Source organism: Stegodyphus dumicola, chromosome 2 (assembly GCF_044657685.1).
Source record: "Stegodyphus dumicola isolate Sdum_Otavi_A_Nest chromosome 2, ASM4465768v1".
Lineage (NCBI taxonomy): Eukaryota > Metazoa > Arthropoda > Arachnida > Araneae > Eresidae > Stegodyphus > Stegodyphus dumicola.
This window is the reverse complement of record NC_140769.1, coordinates 124,948,376-124,964,015: the sequence shown is the minus strand read 5'-3', so window position 1 is coordinate 124,964,015 and position 15,640 is coordinate 124,948,376. Positions and strand designations below refer to the sequence as shown.

At 32.5% G+C, this 15,640-nt stretch overlaps 1 protein-coding gene across 2 annotated transcripts in view; it reads right to left on the bottom strand.

The window, feature by feature from the left end:
- LOC118193323 (lachesin-like) overlaps window positions 1-15,640 on the bottom strand; it is a 521,719-nt gene that overhangs the window by 44,866 nt on the left and 461,213 nt on the right. For both annotated transcript variants that reach the window (XM_085811101.1, XM_085811102.1), the window contains one exon: window positions 14,885-14,953. In XM_085811101.1, the coding sequence (XP_085667227.1) occupies window positions 14,885-14,953 (69 nt within the window). The remainder of the gene's footprint in view (window positions 1-14,884; window positions 14,954-15,640) is intronic.

The window sequence follows — 15,640 nt, the reverse complement described above, 5'->3', positions numbered from 1 at the left end:
TCCAAATTTTCAAATTTTTTGCCACTAAGAAAATGTTGTAGGGATCCGAATAAATGGAAATCCAAGGCTGCGATATCGGCAGAGTATGTTGGGTGAGTATCGCAGTACCTCCCACCCCAATTCATTAATTTTTTCCAGTCTTCGTTTTGCACAGTGCGGTCTTGCATTGTCATGTTGCAGAATGACGCCTTTTCTGTTGACAATTGTTATTTTTCGATTAAAGATTGGTTCACTCCATCCAATTGTTCCCAATAAAGGTCTGCATTAACAGTTTGTCCAGGTTTGAGGAATTCAAAATGAACAATTCCACGAATACTCCATTAAACACCCAGAAGCGCCTTTTCGGGATGTAAACCCTTTGGAACCCCTATAAAACTGCCTTTTGAGTTTCGGATTATCATATAGGACTTATGTTTTTGTCTCCACTAATCAAACGATCAAAAAACGGTTCTCTAGGCTGCCGTTGAAGCGATACGTTGTATGTGATTGATATATTGGCTTTGTTCTTTTCGGACAGATTATGGGGGACTCAAACACCTGCTTTGCTTATTTTTCCATTCTGCTTTAAATGTCCTTGGATGGTCGACCAAGGTTGGTTAAGAGTGTTTGACATGGATTTGCTTCCACTTCTGCCCTTAGCATGTTGTTGTCGACATGCGCAGAAACGACATTACTTTCCGACTTATTACAAGCACGCGGAAACAATCAGCAATCACAATCGCAAAAGGCTATAATGATGAAGAACGTTTCACGGCAAAACACCAGAGTACAGCTCCCGACTCTGCTCGGTCGTTCTCGAAATTCTACGTACTTTCGAGACTCTCCACGCTACAACTCACGATGCATTCGACGATACACTAGAGTTACGACTATACTACCGACTCGGTTCGGTCGTTCTCGAAACTCAACACACTAAGATGAAACTCGACGATGCAGTAACTCGCGATACGCTAAGAGACTCTATCGATCCACTATCAATGCACTGGACGACCAATTCGGCACTAGACTACCAGACAGTCGCTCACTGACTATTAACTGACTCGACTAGGCACTCACTGACTATTAACTGACTCGACTAGGCACTCACTGAATAACTATCCGCGTACCAGCAGGGTTTATGTAGCTTTTGGCTTGCGTTCGAGATCATTCTGGGTTAAACCAGTAATAATTCGTTCCACCAGCAGTTTCTCCATCCGTCTGTAGAATACTGTCAAATGGGCGATTTTGGGCCAAATATGGCAACCTTGCCTACCCTTGCCATTTTCTGGTAACCCTAAACCTACCTTGCGGCGAATCTATCTTACTTAGGCTGGACATTTTGTAACAATATATAACAAATAGAGACACTAATCAAAAGTGGTTTTATGTGTGATTATCACTAGAGCTCATACTGCTTCATATCGAAAGGAAGATGAGTCTAATATGGGTTAGGGGCTCACAGCCAGACATGTCGCGCAGCGTGACAGCATATGGGCAGGAAGCAGTTGAGAAGTCCTTGTGGCAATCGATCCCACTTTTGAAACAAGGCAAGTTTTGAAACAAGGCATGATTTTCATTTGAGATTGATTGAACAGCTATTCATCTTTAAAAATGCACGGTGCTCCGCTGAAGTCTGCCCAAAGTCGCATATTGTCTTCTCTATGCTAAACGCACTCTCTTGCGGGCTGCAGTGAGTATGACGCAAATAGGGGGTCTTCTCTCATACAACCTTACCTCATAAAGCCTCCAGTTTGTTGGAGACCGTAAAACTCGGTTTCCAGTATTAGAATACAGCTCACCTGAGAGTTGTAGAGGTGTAGCCGCCATGAAAATGCCAAGGAATGATCCTTGTTTATCGTTGTGGATTTTGGTCAACCTTGTCCAGGTGTTCTCGATAGTGATTTAGGATCATAAAAGGGTGTTCCCAAATTGCAGATGACACTCTGCGTTAAACTGTGCTGTGTAACCATCTGCTCTGAACATCTGATTTGGGATCATGAACTCAAAAGTACAATATTATTCTCTTCTACATTTTATACTTCTATTTTATTAATTTTATTATATGATACATCATGTATTATCCTATATTTTAGCACCGTATTCAAAATTCTAAATTTTATTATATGATATACACTGGTTATCATAAATTAAGGAAAAATCACGATTACTGAAAAAGTTACATATAGAATTTAATGAAACGTACCCACAATATACAACACATAGTAAGGTATCAAATAACATAAAAAGAAATTACCAGACAAATATGATATTATAGAAATTAGCACATGTATAAAACGAACATATCGAAGGTGTCAGTTTGCTATAGGAAAAGTACCTTCAATATGGAATATGGTCGCCTCTAGAAGCAATACAGCACATACAGCAATGTGTGATGCTTTCAATTATGCGGTCTATCAGTTCCATAGGAAGCGAGAGCCATTGCTCTTGCAAAGCAGTTTCAAGCGCGACAAGGGTCTGAGGGGGTGGGTTGAGAGCAGCTAGACGTCTCCCTGAAGATCTCCGGACTTGATAGGATTCAAGTCCGGAGATCGAGCTGGCCACTCCATGCGCATAATTGTTTACTGCTGAAGATAATCATCTACGATGCGAGCCCTGTGTGGTCTTGCGTTGTCGTTCTGTAACAGGAAAGCATCACCTATTGCCCCGGCATATGGGCAAAATCCACCTCCTGCTCCTCAAGTTACACATCAGTATAATCTAAGAAAAAGACAGCACGTTTAAATTTTCTTCTCGTCTTAACATAGTAGTGTATTGGAGAATGTTGATATATATGAAAAGTTATTATATTGTTAAGTAGTGTATTTATATCTAATTGTACCAAATTTATTCTGTTGCGCCTCTTTTGTTGAATTCTTATGATTGTGCAGGCATAATCATTAGTATTTAAGGCTTGATCACCCTTAAAAATCAATTAGAAATTCAACAACATTGTGCCTAACATATTTAAAATGATTAAAGGTGTTTTATTTTTCAAAATCTCTCTGTATGATGTGATTATAGTTGTCTTATAATATTTTGTCATCATAAATGCTATTTATTAAGTGTAACTAGGAGTATGTAAAAATTGCAATTTTGCTTTATCATAAAGAATGTTTTCTTATTTTATTGTAACGGTTCTCTAATCTTTAGTCACCATGAGATTTTATACGCCCTACTTTTATCTTGAAACTGTATGTGTGTTATACTACATATTTATAGCATGAAACATATTTTGCATCAAAATTTGGTATGTGAATTTTGTTTGTTGTATAGCATGAGAAGTATTGTATGTCATGATATTTTATTACTGTGCCTTTGAGGACTCACTGTTAATGCATTTACCACCACAACTGTCTTATGTCTTGCAAGTTAACTTTGTTTACACATGATATTTCTGTGTTTGTGTATCCATATATCCTCTTAAATGCTGAATTCTGTGCAAATAGAACAGAATGTAGGTTATGAACTATATGAACAATGTTCAAATTGTTTGACATCTCGACTACTTTTGTGGACTGTGTACCTTTTTTTAACGCACACTTATTATCAATTATGTGCCTAGTTCTTCAATATTTTGGACAAATTATGTGAATGTGCAATGATTATATCACTTATTACTGAGTACACGTGTTAGAGACTGTGCCTGAATACTCAGTACGGTAATTATGCTAAATTTATAGACTTTTTGATATTATGGACTCTAATATTTTTCATGGACTTTTAAAATGAATGCTTCCATTACTGTGCGTGATGCACAGAAGACTATCAATTGAACTTTAATCATCTGTGCCAACAGTGTAAAATTGGATTCTTTGCACAATTTTCCATATACTTTGGTGTTAAACGATAGCAATGTAACCAAGCGATCTCCATGTTTTAATATGTTAGAAATTGTATGTTTATTTATAGCGCATTTGATTATGTTATTTGTCTGGCATTTGTATACTATGTACTTTTATTTATTATGTAAATAGCAATTTATGTGTAATATATGTATTTTTAACCAGCACTTTCACATGAATTGGCATGTGTTGATATGAGGCTCCCTCTTAACACTAGGAATGTTCTTCGTGTACATAGGAATTTTTTTTACCCTTTTTTTTTCGAAGGAGCGGTGGATATGTGACGAGGTCACATTGAATTAATTATTTACTACGTTATGGCAATATTTAGATATTTGCATCAGATTCCTTTGGTGACAGTTTCATTTTTTTCGCCAACTTGTTGTAAGGTGAGGAACAGATTTCATCAGACAACTGTTGTAAGCGGAGGAAAGCATTGCATCAGATAACTGTTGTAAGCGGAAGAAAGTATTGCGTCAGACAACTAGCGTCTTCACTTCTGTTTGCCTGGGTAGCTGAAGGTATTTTGCGATTGGTTGCCTTCTGACGCTGGATCTTTTTTCATTGGGCGGCAAAACTTAACTGTGGAACTTTATAAAAGGCGGTATTTTTTTGTCTATGAGGAGAGGGAGGAGAAGGAGGAGATTGTGAAGGTGCGAGATGGAGATGCTGCATAGAGAAAGACAGTAAGAGTGGAGTAAAAAAGTGGGAGTTTATCGTGCAAGCTTTCTTTAGTCTCCCAGTATGTATGAAAGAAGCGAGTTTCTTTCTCTTTGATGTTGTAGCTGCAAAATTTAAGCTAATCTCCTTTTTTTTTCCCGGGCTTGGCATTTTCGCCCGGCATCCCGATGAAGAGTATCTGCATGTGTATGAGCTGAAATACACCAAGTCTTCGAAGGGCTGTGTGGAAGAATTGACCTATCTTTTTTGTACTGAGTGAGGAGGCCTCATATCGTCATGTGACATACCGGATTTAAAAAAAAAGGGAATATCTCTTCAGTATTGTTAGTATCCAATAAAGCAAGAATTAAATCTGTTTTCACGTGTTTATCACTCTCTCGTCACGGCGGGCTATAGACCTGGATCTTGTCCTGGGGTAAGTTGCCACTATATTCCTGTTTATCATAACATGTGACATATACGTTTGCCACCACAACCAACGAAATAATCTTTACCACAGGAGCTATACCTGTGCAATCTTTAATGAAGTTCTGGTGCTCCCAACACTTTTATCTGTACCTGTAGCTATCTGCTCTTGAGATTTTCCTGGCTCCCATCTACTGACAATTCTCCATCTGATTCAGTCATCCATACGTTCCTGGCTACTCGTTTGATCTTATAAAATTTACCCTTAATCGTGCGAGAAACACGGAGAAAGTCAAGAGGGAATACGAGGACACATTTCGCTGAAAATCCTTCGTGCGTTTATATCCCTACCACAGTCGCAGCTCGGCAAACATGCACATGTACGCATTAGTATTCGACTCTAAATACTTGCATAGTTCTTCAGCGGCATAATTAGTACCTTTGGTTCAATACTGTTATAGACATAAATGGAAAATTCGGTTAATTTTTCACCTGGGTAATGTTAAAATCAACTGAAATTATTTGCATTGTTTTGTGTTGGTTACTCTGCTTTTAAAATGAATTGTTTAAATAACTTGCTCGTTTTAGGCCTTGAAGTTTTAATTCACAAATTCCTAAAGCAATTATATACTTTTTGTCTCATTTCATGATGAGACAAATGAAAGAGAAGAATGAGAAAAATAGTTGGAAATAATATTTTTTTTATTTTACTTGAAAATAATATTTTTGAAGATCTATAGGATTTTGTCATAATAAAAATCAGCAATTAATTTTTTTTCATACTTCTTCAGATTTTACTTAAAAATTACTCATTTTTATTTGAAAATAATAAGTAAAAAATAAGATCTATAGGAATTTGTCATAATAAAAACAGTAATCAATTTCCTTCATAGTAAAACTCAGCAGGGACTAACTGCCATAAGGATTTCATAGAATTCCAGTTTTTAAAATAAAATATCTAATACTCTAGTAGAAAGATAAGGGCATAGTAGAAAGTAGAAATATAGTAGAAAGATAAGGGCTTTTTCTTTTAAGATAATCTAGTAGAAAGATAAGGGCGTTTTCTTTTAAATGTTCATTGAATTAGAAATGTGATCTTCATTAAATTATGATCCAAATATTAAAATGCAAAAATTGAAAAACCCAATAAGGAAAATGTTGCATATAAAAGAAATACACAAAATGAGGTTCACTTGTTGTTCAAAATATTGATATTTTGTGCTATACAAATTGGAAAAATTCAATTTAGATGTAGAAATAGAAAACCATAAGCTGCAAAAACAATTATTTTCCCATCCTTATCGCAAAATCCTACAGACACAATGTAAGTCAACAAAATAGCGTAACGATACGGAGAAATTTCAATATATTCTTCATAGCAGACTTAAATCCTCCAGTGATTATTTATGCTGGAAAAGGATTATTTGTTTGCTTTTACTTACTATTCAAATAAATTTATTATTCCTTAATTTGAATGCAATTCCATGCTTATAATACAGCATGGAAATTTCAATAGAAATGTATTAGGAATTTTAAATTATATTTTGGGAAATCAAATATATTTCACATATTAATACAAGATCAAAAACATTCAGCATGGAACTATGCAAACATTTACTAGAATATATTTAGTAACACATATCAGATGTGCTGCAATGTGACGCGAATTAGGTAACGATAATATGGAACACAAAAAGGAGGAAGAAAGAATACACACATGTGTTTTTTTCGTATATCAGTTTAATATCATTCATAATATAGCAGCCGATTCCAAATATAGCCATTTAGGATTTACGAATTCTAGGCTGCTGGAAATGCTGTCTTTCTGTTTGCGGCACGATGTGTCCGGTCCAAGCACACCTAAAAATTTCCTTCTGTACGCACAGAAAACCTGAATGAAAAAGGATTAATAGGGAACTATAAGTTACTATTAACCTTCTTTATTTATAGTAGATGGCAGCCCAACACAAACTAGTCCATATATTTCAACCATGTTTAGTTTTTAAAAACCCTCATTTTTCAAAGAAATCTTTTAGATTTTTTTAGGATATAAAAGGAATTGTTTGAAAAAAAAATATGTGTTATTTTTTGGCTGTATGCTAATCTCCTTATTCGATATTAATTTTAAATTTTTACCTCGAAATCTTACCTAAAATCGAACGACGATCATCAGGTGTGCCCAGAGTGGACTAGCTGGACTTATCAGTTTGCTGTTCGGTTTTCTACTAGAGCAGTTCTCTTTTTTTCTTTCGCTTTCGTTCAAAGATGTTTTTGTTCGCGCTACGTTTAATAGTTTTGAATTGTAGACATTAATTTAATTTTATTTTATAGTTTATAATATCAAATTGTAGATATAATATTACTTTAATTTGTTTTAATTATTTTCCAAAGGGATCGGAGAGGGCTAATCATTTCTGAAGCACTGAAAGTGCTACACGAATTGGTTTCAGATAGTAAATCTGATACGAATTCCGGTACATGTGCAAAACATGCAATATTGGATTGTGCTTTTTCAATGGTGGTGTCACTTTCTTCTAAAAGTACCACTATGAAAAAATAGACGAAAGTGTACATGTGAAATGTAAATAATGTAAATATCATATACCGAAGTTACTGTTTTCCCATCCATACGCATGTAATCATCATATAACCAAGAAGAGCATTTTTAGAGGCGTGTAGAGTAGCAGGCCTCCTTATGGCACACCCTGGCTAAGTCTGCTATGTTATTCAGAATCTAGTGTTTTTTAATCGTAGTCAAAATCTCTTACCCTTTTACGCGCTTCCCAGCAATGCTCGTTTCAGAACTCTTCGAAGCTCTACTCATTCGGTGTAACCGCTCCGGGCACACCCACAGAATTAAAACGATAATGTTAGTTATGATAAAAGTCAGTTACATGACATGTCCCATACTAACATGTCATGTAACTGAAATTCATCATAACTAACAAATCGATAACCAAAAAACTGATTGCACGCTATACACGAAAATGTTAACCGCACTTTAAGAATAAACGGAAAACAAAGAAAAATGTAATTTTCACTAAAACAGTATCAGATTAACAAATGTGAAACAAAATGATTTGCTGTCTAACTAAGCATTTTTTATGGAGGTTACTTCATGCAGTTATTCATCTGCCTAAGCAATTTTAGAATATATTTTTCATAAAAATGATCAATTAAACTTTATGTGAAAGGTTAATTTATTATTTACCTTTGTTAATTAAGTATGCAAAGTTAAAATTTTCTTAAATTTAGTTCTAAAAATTATTATTCAAATTAAGTTCTAAAAATTTTTCAAGTAAGTCAGTTCAAGTAGTCAAGTTAAGTAATTCTTATTCAAATTAAGTTCTAAAAATTGCGTTAATTTTATACTCATTTTCATGTTTTAAATACTTAAGTTTCCTTCTTTTTGTTTCAGAAAAAATTTACTAGTTCATTCAAAAATATGTAATATTGAAGTAAAAGAATCATTCTTGCGCTGCCAAATCATTATGCGAAAATGCCTTTACATATTTTAAAACATGAAAAGGCATGAATGCGATGCTATTGTCATGCGATGATTTTGTAGGTACTTTAATTTTAACCGCGATATTTTCGATGACGATGTTTTTAAACTGTGAAGTTTTTGAATCGCTTTATTTTCGACCATGATATTTTGTACCACAATGTTTTAGAACTGCGATGTTTTCTCTTTGATTTCTTTTCTTTCACGATGTTTTGTATTACAACGTTTTCGCCTTGCGATGTTTTCGCCGCGACGTTTTCGTCCGCGATGGTTTTGCGGCGATGTTTTTTGCGGACACCGAAAAATATGCCCTTATGCCTGCTGGCCGAGTTTCTTGTTTATGCGTAGAAACACTAATTTTGATTGTAAAAATTGTTTTTTTAAACGTTCTAACTGGTGTTTTATGTTTTTCTGTATTTTACAATTTTTAATGAAGTTATTTTGAGTTTTTACGTATTTTTGCTTTGCCGCGAAGTGAGAACTGAATTAAACGAATGATGAATATATCTCTGATGAAATTCGAGAGAATAAGTTTAAATGAAATGCAGTAAAAATGTGTATAATTTAATAGACCATACAAGGATGTCGTGAGGGGTCCACATTAGAATTTTTACTTATCTGTTACACAACAGAAGTTTAAATTTATTTAGCTAATGTTAAAATTTTAAAGCAAAAAGCTTTCTTTGTAAAATAGCGTTTAGATGTCTGGAGATTTAGTATCTTTTTTTTTTCGATTTTCTTTTAAGCAGCAAGTAAAAAATGAAACACCATGCGAATATTTAGAAGTCATATTTAATTCGTCAGCGAAGTTATGTTAAGTTCTCTGATAAGGAAAGACAAATGTGCCTAGCTTCGCGCTTAATGATATTCATATTGAATTCCTTCTCTAAATGTAGCTGGTCCTTCGCTGATATTTTATTTAAATCGCTCATTTCTATTGTTTTTCTACAATAGGTTGCATAGTATAAGAAAGAAATAGATGATAATGTACCAAGTTTTTCAACCATTACCTCCTCCATGGGGTGTAATTTGGCAGCGATATTAGAAAGAGCGGAAGTAGTTTAGGGAAATTTTTGCCTTCGCATTTTTTCGGCTGTTTGAATAGGTAAGAATTCGTAATTTGTTTTGTGTATGATTGGGAGAAATCAGTTAGAATTCCTTTCACGTTCTATATCTGAAAATACAAAAATTATAATATTAAAATCTGTGCGTTTCTGTCTGTTTATGTGTTTGTTTATGGCATTATCTCCTCCGGAATAGCAGGGAGTTGAGTTTTGAAAGAGATACCCCCCCCGGATTAAAAAAATTTGCGGGAAAACATGTCGACAATTCTCATCATCGCATAATTTTAATTAGCTGAGATATTAAATAAAAACTCTGTAAACACTAATTTCCGGGCTCATTCTTTCGAGTGGCAACGTTCTCATTGGAAACTAAAATCTACTTATTTCGAAAAGTGTTGCCACTATTCGCTTCCAAATCGTAGAGTTTGTTAATGAAAAACTGCTAAATTTTACAAAATAGGAAATAAAATAAAAATTTTAAATCTTTCAGATTTTATATTATGCCCAAAGGGGCGTATTTAACGATTTGTTTGTTACCTTTATTTATTAAATATCATGTTCTTCGGACTTAAACCATATAGAATTCAATTTAACAGCAATACCACAAAATATATAACAGCATATCTTTACAATTCCCGATAACCAGTCCCGCGTTCTGGAGATAAAAATTGTTTTTTTGTTAATGCCATTGCTGGCTTTGAAATCGTTGAGACTGTTAATAAGATATTCATTAAAGTTTTATAAAATAGGAAATAGCTAAGAAAACAAATTCAAAATTAAAAATTCCGGCTTAAAAGTGTCCATGTCCAGGTGGAGGATTACGTTGTTCAAAATTTGATGGCTCTATGTACCATCGTTTTTTCACAAATGCGAGGAACATGCATACATTCATGCAGATATTTAATTCGCAGTTTATAGTGAAACGCCTCAAAAATGACGTTTTGAGACTAATAACTCATCTGGGCTCCCGCACCTTCGGGGTAAATAGCATTCCCAAGCATTAAATATATTGTTAAGTAAAGTAATTTTCCGACGTTGAAGAAAGTGCGCGATAGCACTTGACGTCATTGTATGCCGAAAACGTTTCGTTAATGTCAGCATTTTAAATAAATAGTTGTTGTTTGCAACTATTGTGTTTCATCTTAGGATAACTGATACGGTATGTTATTGCCACGTTAGTTCTTTTATTGGCATTGAGAACAAAGCTGCTATATTATATTAAATTTGAGTTAGGACGTCATAGGTAAACGTAATAACCTGATAAATCAAAAGATTTTGTTTCCTGGTTTTGCAATAAAAAGTATTTACTAATCGGTTTTTGCTCGGAATGAATCAACTGATTTTATTCATAGTGAATGTTTTTATGCATTTTCATTTCAGGTAGAACTTATAAATTTTGCTTTAGCTGCACCCGTTCATCTGCCGGGCTTGTGCGCTAGTATTAATAAAATGTTTCTGACATGTATATGACGTAAAAGAGTTATAATATTTCGTCTTCAAATTGTATAATACAAAAATAGCGAAATATGGTTTAAAAATTAAAAATGTTAGTTCGTGTTATAAAAGTTACAAAAATCAGAAGTGTTATAAAATGCGAAATTCCAAGGTCACGCACACATTTTTCAGTCTCGTTGGGTTAAGACAAATTGCAATTGTTTTCATTACTTACTTTACATAATACAAATAACAACGTGAACAAAGCGAATGCGTATACTGGAAGTCTGACAGAAGCTGCATTAGTTTGACGAAAACATATGATGTATATCCCAATGCAATTAGTTTTTTTCTGAGACACTTTTTCTCGTAAGGTACGGACCCAATGGTATAGTAGCCTATAGCTCTAGCCACTATACCGATTAAGGCGCCACGATACTATAGAATATATTTAACACTATCTAAACATAAATATACGTGTACTTTCAAAATAATGCCACCTGAGAAACACTCCTAAAATTTTCTATTATTGGTGAATATATTTTATACAAAAATTTCAAGATCATATAATTTCTTATTTTTATTTTACTTACATTTTCTCAACTCAGGATTTTAAAGGATCGATGTTTGACTTACTTTCAGCCGAAACTTTTAACTTGAAATTTTATTGAAATTCAATCCAATTAAATATTTGAAACACCTAAGACAATTCTGAACTAAAAAAAAATTGGGAAACATTTGAATTTTTAATTTAAAGAAATTTAGGAGAGAAATATTTCTGAAATTGAAATAAAATGACATTTTCACAGTATATGACGTTTAAAAAAAACCAAATAGTAAAATACGCATGCATAGAAAGTCTTTTTTAAGAAATTACATAACAGAAAATTAATTGAATTCATTAAAAATAAGCAAGATGCTAACCTTTACTACGTACAGCACTCCCTGCTAGCACTTCTATATCTATGTCAGCATCATCTTCCTCTACGTACCAGAGATTAGATATAAATTTTAATTAATTCGCATATTATATATATATATATATTTATTTATTTATTTAGCGAACAATTAAATTAATTTTAAATGAGTTCTTTAATAGAAAATGAATTAAAAGTAAATTTCTTGAAAGGAAAGTTAAATAAAGCGAAATATTCAGCAAACATTTATGCTTAACTCATTGAGAATTAAGATGCATTTCAAAGGAAATTATCTTTTTAAGTTCTGGCAAAAAATGCTGTTAACTTTAGAAAACTGAACTAGAAATGGGAGTGTCATAAAATGTGTACTTGAAAAGTAATAAAGTTGCAAATCCAATTAATTTTCTGCAGTGGAGTCATTGTCTCGATATAGCAGTTAATATTTTACGCATTGCACAGGAAAATAAAAGTACACAGAGATGAATAAAAACCATAGTTGGGATACTCAGTTGCTGAATAAATTCTATTATACGACTGCTTTTGAGAGATATAACAGTTAAATGGGAACGAAGTTTTATGCGTTTACACCTTTTTTCGCGTTCAATGACGCATCCCATTTTTATTCTCCTTAAGGTATGTGGGGAAAAGAAGATCTAAAATAGATCACATATTTTTTTTTCTTTGCAGCTTTAACATATTGTTTTGGAACTCGAAACTTTTCTTTATGTTTATATTCATTCGACAACTTTTAAAAACACAATGCATATAGTTTTATTTGTTTTATCTTAAAGAAACATTATATGTGTGTAAAAATTCTACTGTTGTTTTATTTTATTTTCATCTTGCACAGGTTTTGATTCAAAAATTGAATTTTACGATCCATTGATCTTGTTTTATTTGCTACAGTAATTTCAAAATATGTTTTACACTGAATATTTTTAATAAATCAATATCCTTACCTTTTTGACATTATTTGTGGTTTCTGTTTTCTTAATTTACAGCTCAGCTGTTTCTATTCTGATTTTACTAAGGAGGGCAATATGCAAAGCTTGGAAAATTCTACCGTAAGAAAATTGATATTTGAAACTTATGGTGCTTTTAATGTCACAAATTTATGTCGAAGATAGTATTTAAAAGCAACAAATTACCGACCGAAGTAGTTCATTTTATAGACTTAAAACATTAGGGTTCGTTATATATGCACTAATCTCTATTAGAAATTTTCACGATAATTTAATCTCAATAATATAATTATTGAGCTTTAGTCCGATAAAATTATTTTCACAAATGCAATCCAAACAGTGAATTTATCGTGAAACACATTTAACGTTGTGTTTAAAATATTCAGTTATCTAAAGTAAAGAAGCAAAAACTAAAGGCATAGATGAACTTTGAAAGCGAAACAAACCTGGAGCTATTGCAGCAAAGACTATAACAAGGAAATTTAATTATTAATTTTCAACTTATAATTACCACCTAGGAAAGGAAATGTAAAACTATTGAAAATTGAAACTAGCAAATGTTAATATTTAAAAGGATTATGTTAAAATTATCAAAAACTTGTAATACATTTAAAAGAAGTTTAAAATTCTTGATGCTTTGTCTTAAAATCGTACGTTTGAAAAATGGAAAGTATAGTATCAACATAAGAATAAGGTAGAACAGTTTTTTTATATAATGCACGTAATTAAGACATTATAATTACATAATAGTCTTACATTGTTTTTAAATACATTGATACACCTAAATTCCCCATTACATAATTTTTTTAACAGAAAGGAGACATTTTCACAGAGGGGTTGTTAATTTCATTTTCGCATTTTCAATCGTCCACACTAATTTCACTTTTCAAATTATTGCCACCAAATATTAGAGCCTTGATTTATATTTTAAGAAATTAAATATTGAAGAATCTGCATGAATGCATGTATGTTACTCGCATTGTGTCCTCTACCATAACAGGGGCATTTAGAAGCCCAAATTTAGAATTTGAATTTTTTTTTTTATCTATTTCATGTTTTGTAACACTTTAATGAATTTTTAATTAACAAACTCAACGATTTCAAAGCGAGCAATGGCAGGATGGTGCGGGGGAAAAATTATGTCCAGCGCGCGAGACTGTGTATCGGAACTTCTAAAGATATGCTCTTTTTAAATATTTTGTGATATTGCTGTTGAATTGAGTTTTAGGTTTAAGTGCGAAAAACATGATATTTACTAAGTACTGGTAACAGATAGAATGTTAAACCAATGCCTCTTTGGGAGTAATATAAAATCTGAAATCCTTCAAATTTTGTTTTTTATAAATATCTTTTTTTTGTCCTTTAGGTCTCAAATATATTAATTATTCATTTAAATACGAACTTCCGGTATTGTTTTCTTGATTAAAGGAATTCATTCAAATATGCGAAGAAGATGAAACGGGGTAATACCCAATTTATTGCGGATTTTTTGGACGAGTTTTAATTCCCCTTGAAATGTCAACTCGCGTCTGTGAAATAGACAATATTTTATTTGATTTTTTCATGTAAATACTGTTTTACCTTATTTTTGTGTACGAACTATTATTTTTCTTTGTTACAATGTATTATTTTAATGCAGAACGTCAGAAATTTTGAACTGCTTTTAAGTTTGTAACAAGCTTTTAATATTTTTAACAAAGTCCACTCATATTTACGAATTTAAATTTGCAATAGTTTTACATTTCCATTTCGAGGAGATAATCATAAAACAAAAAAAAATATGTATATGTATATTCATTTTGTTGGCAAGCATACATCAAACGGTTAGGAATTGTATTTCAGTTGCTGGGTACTTTGAATTAGAAATTTTGGGTAAACTGTGATTCTACATAAGAGAAATTATATTTTTAGATGCAGAAAACGGAAGAAAAAATTCTTAAATATTTACAATTGATTTTTATTTAAAAATTGATTTCATATTGATAACTAATATTTGTACAAATATTAGTTAATAGATAAGAACCTTTTGTTGTACCCTAAAATTTCAAAATAATGTCAAAATCCATCATATTATATGCTAAATAAGATAACGTACCTGAAGTTCCATCAAGGCTCTGAATTTTAGCTGTGGAAGGCTCTTTGAATAACTGAGGAACATGGATTTCTATAGCATAAAATAAATTATTCAATAAATGATATATTTTTATAAAAATGCGCTTTGAGACATATGTAAATCTATAAAAATTAGTTAGCATTAAATAAATCGAATACATTTTTCCAGAGTATATTTATAGCATCTAGCAGAATTGCTGCTTACAACTTTCATTGGCAACAATTTGTAATATAATATGTGCTAGAATATGAACGAAGAAGACAGAACGTACAATACAAATGGGAAACAGAATGTAAATTTTTAAACACTGATGTTTACAGTGATAAATATTTGATGTCAACGAGAATTGTTCAGTTGACTGAACAGCAAACTGCAATACATGCATCAATCGTTACAATGGTGGATCTAATTTACTAGACACAGACTGACTCTCTTGAAGAGCTTATCACCCGAATTAACGTTGCTGTTCTAGCTGTACGTTATATACTGGACGTCTTCGAATCATTTCGTTATTATATGATGCAAATATTGCAGTTGGTGATCGTTCATTTGAATTATTCTGGTAAATACTAAACACTATTTCATGTAATTATTAAGGTTTTATTTTAGATAAAGAGTTACCTTATTACCTTGGCATTTCTGTACTTCCACTTTCTTTAATAACTACCAGAGTGCGAATTAGTTAGTCAACGTAAACATGCTTCAAGTTCATTCGTTTTTCAGGATAAGCTGGCCTTT